The following is a 14,880-nucleotide window of genomic DNA, read 5'->3' as shown; positions in this document are numbered from 1 at the left end:
GCTGCCTCTCTGGGTTTAGCATTTGACCTCAAAAGAACAGATTTAGATGTGTTTTAATTACTTTGAAAATGTTGAATATTATGGGAGTACTAAAAACTTTATTCTTGGCTCAAACACTTTTGGGGTAGCTGTGTGTTATTTGAATTTTTGTGGCTAATTAATTACCATTAGAAAATGTCCATTTTTCCTATTCTGTCTGAATATATAATTTGCGTATATAATTTCCTGGCGAATTTCAGCATGAAATGTGAACATGAAGTATACTTTGAAATGTTATTGCTCTAAGGCAGCCGCTCTCCTGGGGTCTGGAATATATAAAACCATGTATGTGATGGATCTCCAGTCCTTCAGTGAAGGGCTCAGAGGAAAATGACTGTTTACTCAGCAAGCCAGCTCCTGGGAAGACGACAGCGCTCGGGAGGAGGTGGGGCGCAGGGTTATATAACCGCTGGGCCGCGGTCTATGAACGGAACCTTCCAGTAGGCCAGGGAAGGACAGAAAGGAACACTGTTCCCTTCCTCACAGCCCATGTCCTAAAATAAAGCAAACAGACATTTTCAATTTTCACAAAATATTCCAAGCATTTTGGATTTCCTTGCCTCTTTGTAGATGGTTGTGTTTGGGGGTGCACTGGAAAAGGCGTACTCAGAAACAGCGGCAGGACAGAAAGCCGTTCTGAACCACACCGCCTTCCCCTCCAAATGGCCATACACATAACATGCCCGACTACCACAGGGCACCAACTCCCACTCCCAATTTTATCGACATGTATGTAACCACGGAACTGGCAGGATTCGACCTTGATGATAGCTCTTCGCGTGCCAAGTGATGGTGGACAAATGTGCCACCTGTGCCTTCTCGCTCCTTTGGTGGAGTGACAGCTGCGCGGTGGTGCTGCGTGTTTGCTCACTTGACTTTCCTTCCCTTTCCCCTGGGCCCGTGGGCTGGCAGCGCCGGGGTCCAGCAGGCCAGCTGCAGAGCCTCGGTGTCCTCCAGCAAGGGCAGCAGCAGCGGCAGCAGCAGCAGCGGCAGCAGTTCATCCAGTGACTCAGAGAGCAGCTCGGGATCCGACTCCGAGAGCGAGAGCAGCTCCAGCGAGAGCGAGGGCAGCAAGCCTGCCCACTACTCCAGCCCCGAGGTAAGACCTGCACGGCCCACGCCCTGGGCCTCAGTCAGTCCTGGACTCTGGTCCTCACAGTTCCCCACCTTCGTGCTGTGACAGCCATGACCCCTGAGGCCACGGCCCCTTGACAGCCTGTCAGGTTGGTTTGGGCTCATCATTTTCCCTGCTCTGCCCCCTCCTCACAGTTCTCTTAATTACAGAGCTTCCTTGGGAGCACAGAAGTTGCATCTTTCACCTCCAAAAATCTCATATTTTGATGGCCAGGAATTTACAAATATGCTGGAAAGATCACTGGCTGGAGTGGATCAGGTCTCCCTAAGGGTCAGCAGGGCAGTAACCAGCCAGGGCCGGTTACTAAATGGGACGTGTGGCCCCCTGTGATTCACGGAAAAGTTTTATGGATTGGACATGGTAAGACCTTACCTTTTTGCAGTTTGTCACAGATTAGAAGAACAAGAGCTATAAGTATTAATAAAACTTTCTTAACTATGCTTTCTTTGTGAAAAGTTTTTAAAAAATTAGCACCAACCTACAAATAATAATGAAACCTTTTCTAGCTATAATGAGTATCTATGTGGGAGATTTAGATGCCTCATATAAAAACAATATAAGATGCCAATAAAAACATTGCTATTTCAACTTTAATGGGGAAAGGGAAATATTAAACAGTCTTTCAGGGCATGGAGGTTCTTGGGAAAGGGTTGAGGGCAAATTCCTCAAGTCCATGGCTCTGTACAGTAGACTTTCATGTCTAAAGAAGGAGTAAAATAGTTTCCTCTTGCACGTATAAACATTTGACATTACCTTGGATGGTAGGATTTGATTTTTCACCTAACAACCCACTGTAGCACTTTGGGGCCCACATTTCTAAATGGGCTGGCTCTGAAATGAAACCAACAGCACTTACGTAAACCGAGGCGGTGAGAGGGAGCACGCAGGCACACTGTACGCAGCCCTGTGCCTGTGCCTGAGGACACTGGAGAGCAGCTGTGGCTTAATTCCCTCAGGGTCGCCCCCTCCAACAGCACTGAGAAACCCGGGGAATATACTCCCCACACTCCTCATTGCTTCCAGCACCTTCCTGCTCTGCTCCGAGCACTTGCCTTGCACCCTGAAATAAACCCTCTCTCTTGCACTTCCCTCCCCTTTCCATGAGGCTTACCTCCACCCCCCTCCCACCCGCCCGGCCTCCATATAAAGGAAGGCTCTTAGCAACACTAACCTATAAAAGCCACAGGCTGATGTAACCCTGACTTTTCCCCGAAACTAAATTATTATTCCTTCTTTATAATTTGATTCATTCACTCATTCCGTATTCATTCAACAAATACTTATCGAGCATGCACCCCTGACCTGGTGCTTGGCTCTGGGATACAGCAATTATCCGGCATGTCCCTGTCTTCACAGAGCTGGGCTGATAATGGGAATAATATGAGACAAAAAATTCAGGAGTTCAATAAAGTAAAGGAGTTAGACAGGCTTCTTCAAAGCCAACGTTATGCTATAATTTGTTGAGAAACTGCAGAAGAGTGTCAGCTCTAAGAAACAATGGTTCCAGGACAGCGCAGGAGCCAAGGAGGGAGTGGAGCGGGTAAAAGCATTAGTGTCTGTGACGACCCCTGTCCCGGCTCTCTCTGTGACTTTGAAGCTTAACCCCATGAGCAGTTGAGTCTCATTCTCATGAGTGAGGCTGAAGCCCAGCCTAGGAGAAATGCAGTTCTTGGGCACTTTTTTTTTTTTTTTTTGTCTAAAGTTTTCCTTATGTCTTCTTTTTCCCCGATTGATTCCCCCCACCCCCGCTACTTGCACCCCCGAGGGCAAGCCCCCATCACCCCAGTATCTGTGTCCATAACCTAATATGCATACATACAAGTCCTTTGGTTGATCTCTAAACCCCCTGCCTTGCCATTTGTCTCTGGATCTATTTTTGTTCATCAGTTTATCTTGATCATTATATCCCACAAATGAGTGAGATCATGTGATATTTCTCTTTCTCTGACTGGCTTATGTCGCTTAACATAATGCTCTCCAGTCCCATCCATGCTGTTGCAAATGGTAAAAGTTCCTTCTTTTTTACTGCAGCGTCGTATTCCATTGTGTAGATGTACCACAGTTTTTAATCCACTCATCTGCTGATGGGCACTTAGGCTGTTTCCAAATCTTAGCTATGGTGAATTGTGCTGCTGTGAACATAGGGGTGCATATGTCCTTTCTGGTTGGTGTTTCTAGTTTCTTGGGATATAGTCCTAGGAGTGGGATCACTGGGTCAAATGGGAGTTCCATTTTTAATTTTTTTGCGGAAACTCCATGCTGTTTCCCACAGTGGCTGCACCAGTCAGCATTCCCACTAGCGGTGGGTTCCTTTCCTTTTTCTCCACATCCTTGCCAGCACTTGTCATTTATTGATTTATTGATGATAGCCATTCTGACAGGTGTGAGGTGGTACCTCATTGTTGTTTTGATTTGCATCTCTCAGATGATTAGTGACTTTGAGCATGTTTTCATATGTCTCTCAGCCTTCTGTATATCCTCTTTTGAAAAGTGTCTATTTAGGTCCTTTTCCCATTTTTTGATAGGATTGTTTATCTTCCTTTTTTTATGTTGTATGAGTTCCCTATAAATTTTGTAGATTAAACCCTTTTCGGAGATAACATTGGCAACTATGTTCTCCCATGCAGTGGGCTTTCTTGTTGTTTTGTTGATGGTTTCTTTTACTGTGCAGAAGCTTTTTATTTTAATGGAGTCCCATTTGTTTATTTTCTCCTTAGTCTCCATTGCCCTAGGAGCTGTATCGGTAAAGATATTGCTACGACATATGTCTGATATTTTGCTACCTATGGAGTCGACTAAGATTTTTATGGTTTCCCATCTTACATTTAAGTCCTTTAGCCATTTTGAGTTTGTTTTTGTGTATGGTTTAAATTGGTGATCTAGTTTCATTTTTTTGCATGTGTCTGACCAAATTTCCCAGCACCATTTATTGAAGAGACTATTTTGACTCCATTGTATGCTCGTGCCTCCTTTGTCAAATATTAATTGAGCATAATGGCTTGGGTCAATTTCTGGGTTCCCTGTTCTGTTCCGTTGGTCTATATGTCCATTTTTGTGCCAGTACCAGGCAGTTTTGAGAACTGTGACTTGGTAATATAGCTTGATATCTGGTATTGCGATCCCTTCAACTTTGTTCTTCTTTCTCAGGATTGCTGTGGCTATTCAGGGTCTTTTTTTATTCCAGATGAATTTTTGGAGAGTTTGTTCTAGATTTTTGAAATATGCCATTGGTATTTTAATGGGGATTGCATTGAATCTGCAGATTGCTTTGGGTAGTATGGACATTTTAATGATGTTGATTCTACCAATCCATGGACATGGTATGTTCTTTCATTTATTTATGTCTTCCTCTATCTCTTTTTTCAATGTCCTATAGTTTTCTGAGTGAGTTCTTAGGCACTTTAAAGCAAGTTCTTTTTTAATGTCCCTGAGATGATCTTGGGCTTAAACTCCTTGGTGAGGAAAAGAAGCTCTTGTCGTTTTTCCCAGCAGCTCTCAGAGGCCCTGGCTCTGGAGAGGGTGCTCTACGGAGCAGTCCTGGAGTCAAGATGCCTGAGGCCACACACAGCTTGCAGCTCCTTGCCTGTGGGTGCAGAGAGGATGTGGAAGTGGCAAGAGCGGGTTAGTCACTTGCATGTCACTTCTTTCTGCTGGAAAGGGAATCTTAGTTGGAATAAAAGTAAGGTTGCTTTTAACATTTTCGCCAAGATTAATATACATGCCCTTTAGAAATAAAGCAAATTTCCCTAATGAAAATTGCAAAGAAGGGAAGTAGCATAATGGGCCTGACCCTCCACGGCGTCCCTGTTTCCCTCTGGCTGAGCCGGCCCAGGTCACCTTGCAGAGAGCACGGGACTCGGCTCCCTGAACCCCCATGACAAGGGAGCCACACACCTCCCATTCCACTGTGCAGGCTGGTTTCTGCTGCTTAGAAGCAAACTGTTTCTGACCCTCACACTGCCCCCCGCCCCCCGTAATAGTCTGGTGTGTGGGGAGGAGAGGAGGCCCTCATGACGTTTCAAGGGCCTGCGTTCTCCCCTCGGCGGCGGCCAGCACCAGAACCCAGGAAGCTCAGCTGAGTCCCCTCTGCACTGCCCTCCACAGCCGTGTGTGTAGAGACACTGCATTGAATAGCCTTACCATCATATACGCCTTGTCTGCACGCTGGCGCAGAGGGGCCACTGCAAACACTAGCCACCGTGCAGTGCCCTCCCTGCGGCCTGATGTTCACCGAGTGTTCTCAGTCTAATTTGTGACACTTGAGTTTCATCTTCTTTTCTGGCATGATGCACCCTTTCATGTCAGAGCTATCCGGGGGACAGTGACTCCTCCTCAGCGAGCAGACTGCACCCCAACACAGAGATCCCAGACCCTGCCACACAGGTACAAGGAAGGCCAGGATTGTCGGCTTAACCATCACTATACCCCAGGGACTCCACCCAGCCCGCGGTATTGCTCATGGAAACTGTTTTCCATTGCGCATTCCCCAGACATGGAAACCTTTCTCGTGGACTCTATGGACTACAAGCACCTGTGGGCAATGCTGCCCTGGATTGTTCTTGAAAATCAGCAGAAATGTGATGCCAGGTATTCATTGATTGAACTAGCTTCTCCCCAGCGAGACATCTGGGAGGTGCACAACAGGGGGTGCTAGGAAGGAGTCCGATGGAGCGGGGACTGCAGTGCTCAGTGGAGGCTTAGGCATGATTGGGAATGAAGATTCACCAGGGAGGAGAATCAACCAGGGAGGAGAATCGTGGCTGAAAATAGAAAGCAGTGAGCAAGCAGAGAAAACACGGGCAGAAGCCCTAGGGCGGCTCAGAAAGGCGGCCATCCCGGCTGCATGCCAGTGCGCGAGTCCCACCCTGGGTCCCCCTTCACACCACGAAGTCTTCACGGCTCAGCTCCTGGGGCCACAACTGCCCCGCCCCCGGAATGGCCGCTCAACTCGGAGAACTGAGAGTAGGAGTGAGGGACAGCCGAGGACTGAGAGTAGGAGTGAGGGACAGCCTAGGACTGAGAGTAGGAGTGAGGGACAGCCGAGGACTGAGAGTAGGAGCTGAGGGACAGCCGAGGACTGAAAGTAGGAGTGAGGGACAGCCGAGGACTGAGAGTAGGAGCTGAGGGACAGCCGAGGACTGAGAGTAGGAGTGAGGGACAGCCGAGGACTGAGAGTAGGAGTGAGGGACAGCCGAGGACTGAGAGTAGGAGTGAGGGACAGCCGAGGACTGAGAGTAGGAGTGAGGGACAGCCGAGGACTGAGAGTAGGAGTGAGGGACAGCCGAGGACTGAGAGTAGGAGTGAGGGACAGCCGAGGACTGAGAGTAGGAGTGAGGGACAGCCGGCCTGCGTTGTTCTCAGGAGCAGCCACAGCAGCCTGCCTCCCTAGCTGGTGCAGACGCTGCAAGGGACACGCTGAAGGAGACCTGGCTCCTGCCCAACGGGAGGGCTGGGCTTTGCTAAAGGCACATGTGCACAGGGAAGGAACATGAGCACCAGAAGGCCGTGCAGTTGAGGGTAACAGGAGGCACAGGTATTGTTTGGAGAGTTAGTGGTGTTCTCCAAAATCAGACCTAACTCTCATTTTAGGTTGAAGACCCGCGTTTCTCAAAAGCTTCCTCTTTCTTGAAGCTTGCCAGAGAATGGGAGATTAGGTGAGGCAGCCGGGGAGAGAACCTGGTCTTTAAATCTAAACCGATAGGTGTTTAGTCTCAGGGTGTCTGGTAGCTGTGCAGCTTTGACATGTCACTTAACCTCTCTGATCCGCATCTACAAATCAGCGGCGATATTTCTTATCTGTATGGATTAAATCGGACGGCATATGTGAAGCAGGAGGTACATTGTAGGCGTTCCAGCAACGAAGGATGACTGTAAAGTGATGGGTGTCCTGAACACCACCAGCCCAAGAAATTCAGATCCCCTTTGAGAGGCAGGAGGAGGTCATTGTATATCCTTGAGAAAGGAAGCGTGATTTAGTGGTGTGTTGTAAATGGTACTTCAGACCGATTTCTTCAGCTGTGAAGTGGGGGGAAAAAATGACCTCAAAGCACATGAGGCAGCGGGCGCATATTAAATGTACTAACTCTCCTTCACTCTGAGTGCCCGGCAGGAAGTGCTGGGAGGTGTGAGCTGTGGGAGGCTCAGGATGGGGGGGACAGGAAGGAGTGTTAATGTGGCATGGGGCCAGCATGAGGGGCATGCTGTGCCATAGTGATGGCTCCCCCTCCCAATATGTGTCCCTCTTCTGCAAGAGGCCCCTCTGCCTGCATCCCTATCTCCTGTGCCCCATTTGTCTAGGGAGGCAGAGGCGCACAAGTCACTGACCTATCAGTGGCCACAGGGTGAGAGCAGTGGGGGTGGGAGGAGACCGTAACAGGAGCCATAAATTGTTTGCCACCCAATTAGCTCTCAGCCACACTCAGCTCCTCTCAGGGAAGGTGACAGCTCCCCCTTGTGGAGCAGCTGCCTGTGCCTGCCCACTCTCCGAGGGGCGCCCTGCAGGGCAGTGAGTGTGCACAGGGTGTGCGCCTGCATTCCATGGGCTCCTCTCCGAGAAGCCACGTAAAGCGAGGTCGGAATTGCCGTGTTACAACTCGGGGCCGCCAAAAGGATGTTTGTGTTCTTTTGTGTCTTGCTTTTGGTGCATGAAAACAAAGCAAAGACCAGGCACCCCCCCTCCCCGAATCAGGGCCACGAGGGTTTCTCCTCCCATACCTGTGTCCCCGGGAGAATCTTCGCCACCAACAAGGGCCTCAGACGCTCACGCTGGGCACACTGGGCACTGCTGACGGGGTCCCTGAGGTGCAGCCGGTCTCATCTGTTTCGGAAGAAGCTGCAGGGTGTCGCTGGTCCCTGCCAGGGCTCAGTGCCTGGTTCCCACGCTCTGTGTCCCTCACCTTGGCGCCAGGCCCCCTGGTCCCTCAGAAGCTCCCAGCTTCCTGAGCTACAACCCCAGACTCCCCCAGACACAGCCAGGCCCCTCCTTCCCTTCACGCTCCTCAAGGGTTTGTGCCCCGAGTTCTTCCTCATGTGGAGCCCACTGCTGAAAAACAAATCTTGATACATGAAAACAACTTTTGAAATTATTGTGTTAAAGAAAATGTGTTTCTCCTACGAGGGAGGCTGACTTGCTCTGGACTTGAACCAGCCATGTTCGAAAGGCAACGCCAGCAATACCTTCTTTGTTCTAGGGTGGTCTCTGGTCTCCCCTGAAACAGCAGATGCCACAATCAGAGGCTGGGAGGCTGTGGGGAAGGAAAAAGCCATCACCTAACTCAAATATCTTCTTCTTTTCACATGTGGTCACAAACTGCAAACACTCTGGTTAGAGTTCTACACTTATCAATATACCTCCTTTCCATTAATCAGCACAGATGATGGATCAATGGGCTTTATTAGAAAGCAACCGATCAAGCATGTCCTCAGTTCTTAACCTTTTTATGGGACAGAAAACTAAGGCCTTCCCCTAGGCCAGTGGTCGGCAAACTGCGGCTCGCGAGCCGCGGTTTGCCGCTCTGTTGACTAATGAGTTTGCTGACCACTGGGACAGGGGCTTAATCACAAGGAACAACAACAGCCTGTAATTATTGGAATCGAGAGTCTAGGTCAGTGGTCGGCAAACTCATTAGTCAACAGAGCGGCAAACCGCGGCTCATGAGCCGCATGTGGCTCGCGAGCCGCAGTTTGCCGAACACTGCCCTAGGCAAAGGTGTGTCTGCAACATTTTACATTCTGTGCCTGGCTTTCACTGGCCCCGGAACCAGCCTATGGGGCAGAGTTTACTGGTAAAACCGAGAATACCATGATTTACTCTGAACTAATCGCTCGCAGGAAAGACTTCCCATGGTCACTTTCATGTCTGAAACATTTCTGGCAAAGTGGGGTGGGAGCAGGTTAGGGATGGATTAACCAAGTCCAGCCACCAGAGCTCACGGACACAGGAGGTTGCTCGCCACTAGCCAAGCCGTCTGCCACGCAGTGACTGCCTCTGCTAGTAACTGCCCTGCTTGCCTTCACCGCATGGACTCCATGTCCCTGGACTATAGGCTCCCCGTAACTCCCTCTTCTAATGTCCCCCCAAATTTTAAGTCTTACAGAAACTGAGCACTTTAACACTTGGCCTCCAGACCACTCCCCAGTTAACTTTCACGGAATCTCGTGAATGTATGTATGTATGTATTTATGTATAATTATAAAAGATATACATTGTATAACACACAAAGGTGTTGGAAATGGGTTCTAATGAAGCACAGTGCTATCCCTAAATGTTTTCTAATTGGCTTCAAAGTACTGACATTTAAGCGACCTGGGACAGGAAAGGGATTCTACCCTGCATCCAGGTGCCAACTAAGAGCTGCCCCATGCGGCTGCGCCCCTGCTCCTCCCCCCGCCCCCCATTCACTTTCTGCTCAGACACCTAGAGGAGTAAGTGAAGATGAAACAGCCAGGGGCGCCTTTTGAGCAGGTCTGTAATGAAGGATGTTTCGTTTGTTGCTTTTAGGCTGAGCCCGCGTCCTCTAACAAGTGGCAGCTGGATAAATGGCTAAATAAAGTTAATCCCCACAAGCCACCTATTCTGATCCAGAATGAAAGCCACGGCCTGGAGAGCAGTCAGTACTATGCCCCCGGGAAGGACCCCGCGCAGGACTGTGGGAAACTCCCCGACGGGTGCCAGGCCGGCCTGAGAGAGAAGGACATCAAGAGCGCCTGCAAGGAAGAGCAGAGGCCAAGGACAGCCAACAAGGCCCCTGGGACTAAGGGGTTGAAGCAGAAGTCTCCGCCTGCGGCTGTGGCCGTGGCGGTGACCACAGCCACCCCGCCGCCGGTCCCCGGTGCGCCCCTGGAGAGCGCACCCGCTCCCACGCGGAGGTCTGCGGGCAAGAAGCCCCCCAGGCGCACCGAGAGGACCTCGGCCGGCGAGACCGCTAACTGCCAGCGGCCGGAGGAGCCCACGGACGCGCTGGGGGCGACCGCAGCAATCCCTCCCATCCCTCCGGAGCCCACCAAAGCCAGGCCCTGTGCCAACAGTAGGACGAGCCACCGCAAGGAGCTGCGCGCCTCCGTCGCCTGCGAGAAGCGCCGCACGCGGGGACTGAGCAGGATCATCCCCAAGTCCAAGGAGTTCATTGAGACAGAGTCCTCATCTTCATCCTCCTCCTCAGACTCCGACCTGGAGTCAGAGCAGGAGGAGTACCCTCTGGCCAAAGCACAGGCTGTGGCCACCGCCTCTGCAAGTGACCAGAGGCTCAAGGAGGCCGCCAGCAGCATCAGCGGCAGCGGCGGGCCCCGCGCACCCGTGGGCTCCATCAATGCCAGGACCACCAGCGACATCGCCAAGGAGCTGGAGGAGCAGTTCTACACGCTGGTCCCCTTTGGCCGCAACGAACTTCTCTCCCCCCTGAAGGACAGTGACGAGGTCAGGTCTCTCTGGGTCAAAATAGACCTGACCCTCCTGTCCAGGATCCCAGAACACTTGCCTCAGGAGGCCGGGGCCCTGAGCGCGCCTGTGGCCAAGGACGCTGAGAGCGCACCTCCAAGCCACCCATCTGACACACCCGTAGAAAAGGCTTTGCCCAAATCCAAGAGGAAACGCAAGGTAGGCATGGGCTGCGGGGCTGGGGAAGGAGGGCTGTCCCTTAACTTGTGGGTGAGGTGACAGAGCACAAGCAGCTGCTGGTCTGGAATGGGAGGCAGCAGCAGTTCTCTGTGTCTTCACGCAGCAAACATTCACATAGCAAAAACACATGCCCGATGCTGTTGTAAATGGTTGACGTACAGTCATTCAGGTAAACCCTTACAGCCACCCAGGGCAGGAGTACCATTATAATCCCCATGTTATAGCTCTGGTAACTAAGCCCTGTCCATTGCGTGTTGAAGTAGGCATACGGGAAGTCTTTATCAAGTGTGTGCGAGGCGAGCTGGGCCTATAGAAAGCTAGCCACACGGTGAACCCCATTCTTTGCTGGGAGGGATGCAGTGACATCAACAGTGGGGTCACTCACTGACTAAGGAGCCAACAAAATGGAAGGCTGTGACTGGGGGAAGCCTTAAGACCAGTGCATGAAGCCAGGCGGTGGGAGGACGGCCCTGTGGAAGGAGCACCAGCCTCAGCATGTTGATCAGGAGCTTGGTGGTGGAGAGGGGTGGGGACAGCGCCCTGAGGAGGAGGGATTTGAGTACAGTCATGTGCCCTTTAACAACTGGGATTTGCTCTGAGAAATGCATGGTTGGTGATTTTGTTTTTGATCAAACCTCACGGAGTACAGTTACACAAACCTAGATGGTTTAACCTCCTACTCACCTAGGCTGATGGGACAGGCCATTGCTCTTGGGCTACCAGCCTGCAGAGCATGTTACTGTAGAAAACAACATGACATTAAATCAAGCACAAGAGAAAAGAGGCAGGTAAACAGGAGACGTATGAGGCTGCTGCTAACATAAGATGGCATACTATTGTACAGAAAAAATTAATAAGTAGCAGGAATACACAAATAACGATAAAAAGTATAGTAAATACACAAATCAGTCACATAGTTGTGTGTTACCATTATCAAGTATTGCAGAGTTTGCATAGTTGTATGTGCTGTACTGTCATACGGCAGGCAGAGCAGCAGCTTGGTTTGCACCGCCTCACCGCAAACATGTGAGTGATGCCTGGCGCTATGATGTTAGGACAGCTACAGCATCACTAAGCAATAGGAATGTTTCAGCCCATTATGATCTTTAAAAACATTTTTAGTATGTTTTTATTGATTTGAGAGAGAGAGGAAGAGAGATAGAAACATTGATCTGCTGCCTCCTGCACGCCCCCTACTGGGGATCGAACCCACAACCAGACATGTGCCCTGACCAGGAGTCAAACCAGCAACCTCTTGGTGCATGGGATGAAGCTCAATCCACTGAGCCACACCAGCCGGTCTCCATTACAGTCTTATGGGACCACTATCATATAGAAAGTCCATCGTTCACTAAAATGTCATTACGTGGCACGTGACTGCAATCAGAGGGTCAGGGATGAAGCGGCACCAAAAGAGGGGAAAGGGTAAACCAGGGAAGCGCAGGCGCGAGAAAGGCAGTGCAAGGACAGGGCAGCTGGAAACACATCTGGAAGCTGACCCAAATGCTCAGCAGTTTTCAAAGATTTTTCAGCATGGAAGTAACCTAGTCATAAAGCCAATTTTGAGGATTATTGTCCCCTCCTGTTACTACTGTGTCTTCAAAAGTAACTTGGACCACAGTGAAAAACACAATGGGTGACAAACCAAAGATTGAAGTAATCATGGATGGTTCCAAAGTTAGGACAAAATCTTTAACAACAGTTGACACATATGCATATCCTCATGAGGGATGCAGCACTTTGTGTAAATTAAACCATTGAGTCCTTATAACTTTATGAGGCAAATATCATTGTCATGCCCATTTTCCAGATGAGGAAACTGAGCCTCAGGAGCTTACAGCAACCTGCCCAGGTTCCCTATGTGGTAAGGGGCAGAGCAGGAGTGAGCTCGGCTGTCTGGCTCAGGTCTCCCAATAGAAGGCAGTCTTAGGTTTGTGCAGTACTTTCCCTGCTCAGAAGGGCTTGGGCTTGGAGTTTAATGCTGGTGGTTGCCGTCTTCATATTCTCCATTTTCTCTTTGAATTTGTGCTCTGTAAGTGAAGTCTGATAGGACAATAGAGCATGGGTGGTCCAGAGAAGACCTGTCCTATTCTGAGTATTCCCAGAAAGGAGACTGCAATCCCCTAAGGCAGTGGTTCTCAACTTTTCTAATGCCGCGACCCTTTAATACAGTTCCTCATGTTGTGGTGACCCCCAACCATAAAATCATTTTCGTTGCTACTTCATAACTGTAATTTTGCTACTGTTATGAATCGTAATGTAAATATCTGTGTTTTCCAATGGTGACCCACAGGTTGAGAACCGCTAGCAGGGTCGCCTAAGACCATCGGAAAACACAGATATTTACATTACGATTCATAACAGTAGCAAAATTACAGTTATGAAGTAGCAACGAAAATGATTTTATGGTTGGGGGTCACCACAACATGAGGAACTGTATTAAAGGGTCGCAGCATTAGAACGGTTGAGAGCCACTGCCCTAAGGGTTGCCGGATTCCTTGGGTTGTGGGAACCAGGGAAAGGGAAAATGCCCCACTGGACTTTCTACCCTCACCAGGTGGGTCCACCACTGGTAGGCAGTGGAAATCCTTTGCTGGTGGGGTGTGTGCATGCGCCCAGTCACTGGACAGGATCCTGGGCACTAGAGAGTCTACATTCCCCCCTCCCAAGTATGCCAACGCCTCAAGGACAGTCTCAAGTAAACACCACCATGGCAGATCAAGAGAGAGACATTGAGGGACAGGAAATGTTTTCTACTTTAGTACTTTCTACATTACTTTTCCTGCTTTAAAAACAATTGCAGTATAATTGATATAACATTGTATTAGTTTCTAGTATACAGTGTGATGAGGCTATATTTGTTGTGTATATTGCAAAATGGTCACCACAATAAGTCCAATAAGTCCAATTAACATCCATCACCATACATAATTACAAATTTCATTTCTCCTGATGAGAACTTTCAAGTTCTACTCTCCTGTCTACTTTCACATATGCAATACAGTATTATCAACTACAGTCTCCATGCTGTATATTACATCCCAGGACTTTTTTATTATGTAAATGGAAGTTTGTACATTTTGTTCCCCTTCATGTATTCATCCACTCTCCCCCAAAACCCTCCAGGCCCCTCAACAACCACCAGTCTGTTCTCTAGGTACATAAGCTTGGGGATTTATTTAGGGGTTTTTTGTTATTTTGTAGAGTTCACATATAAGCGAGATTATATAATATTGATGTTTTTTCTGTCTGACTTATTTTACTTATCATAACATTCATTTTGGCAATATTTTTCTTATGGCTGAATAATATTCCATTGTTTGTATCATGTGTATATGTGTGTGAATATACACCGAGTGGCCAGATTATTATGATCTCTGAATGCATAATAATCTGGCCACTCAGTATATATATATATATATATATATATATATATATATTAGAGGCCTGGTGCATGAATTTGTGCATGGGTGGTCCGGCCAGCCTGGCCAGGGGGAGGGGACATGGGCGGTTGGCTGGCCTGCCTGCTGGTCGAACTCCTGGTCAAGGGGACAATTTGCATATTAGCCTTTTATTATATAGGATATACACTGAGTGGCCAAATCATTATGTGTTCAGAGATCATAATAATCTGGCCACTCAGTATATATTATATAGATATTATGTAGATATAATTTTCTTTATCCATTTATCCATTGATGAATATGTAGGTTGTTCCTATATCTTGGCTGTTGTAAATAATGCTGCAGTGAACATGGAATGTACATATATTTTTAAATTAGTGTTTTCATTTTCTTCAAATGAATACCCAGAAACAGGATAGCTGGATAACATTCTATTTTTAATTTTTATGAGGGACCTCCATACTGTTTTTCATGGTAGCTACACCAATTTTCATTCCCGCCAACAGTGTAGGAAGGGTCCCTTTTCTCCATGTTCTCGCCAACACTTGTTGTTTCTTGCCTTTTTTTATCATTGCCATGCTAACAGGTGTGAGGTGATATCTCTCTGTGGTTCTGATTTGCACTTCCCTGATCATGAGTGATGATGAGCACCTTTTCATGTACCTGTTGGCCATCTGTATGTCTTC

General features: G+C 48.7%; 1 protein-coding gene across 7 annotated transcripts in view; it reads left to right on the top strand.

Annotated features, from left to right (window-relative positions):
- Nucleotides 1-14,880, top strand: part of AFF3 (ALF transcription elongation factor 3) — a 559,583-nt gene that overhangs the window by 490,251 nt on the left and 54,452 nt on the right. For all 7 annotated transcript variants that reach the window (XM_080683054.1, XM_080683052.1, XM_080683058.1 and 4 more), the window contains 2 exons: nucleotides 952-1,138; nucleotides 9,675-10,769. In XM_080683054.1, coding sequence (XP_080539180.1) covers nucleotides 952-1,138; nucleotides 9,675-10,769 — 1,282 coding nt within the window. The remainder of the gene's footprint in view (nucleotides 1-951; nucleotides 1,139-9,674; nucleotides 10,770-14,880) is intronic.

This window comes from Plecotus auritus (genome assembly GCF_963455305.1).
Source record: "Plecotus auritus genome assembly, chromosome: 8".
Classification (NCBI taxonomy): domain Eukaryota; kingdom Metazoa; phylum Chordata; class Mammalia; order Chiroptera; family Vespertilionidae; genus Plecotus; species Plecotus auritus.
Note: the sequence above shows the minus strand (reverse complement) of the source record. Positions and strands in the feature narration are given on the sequence as shown.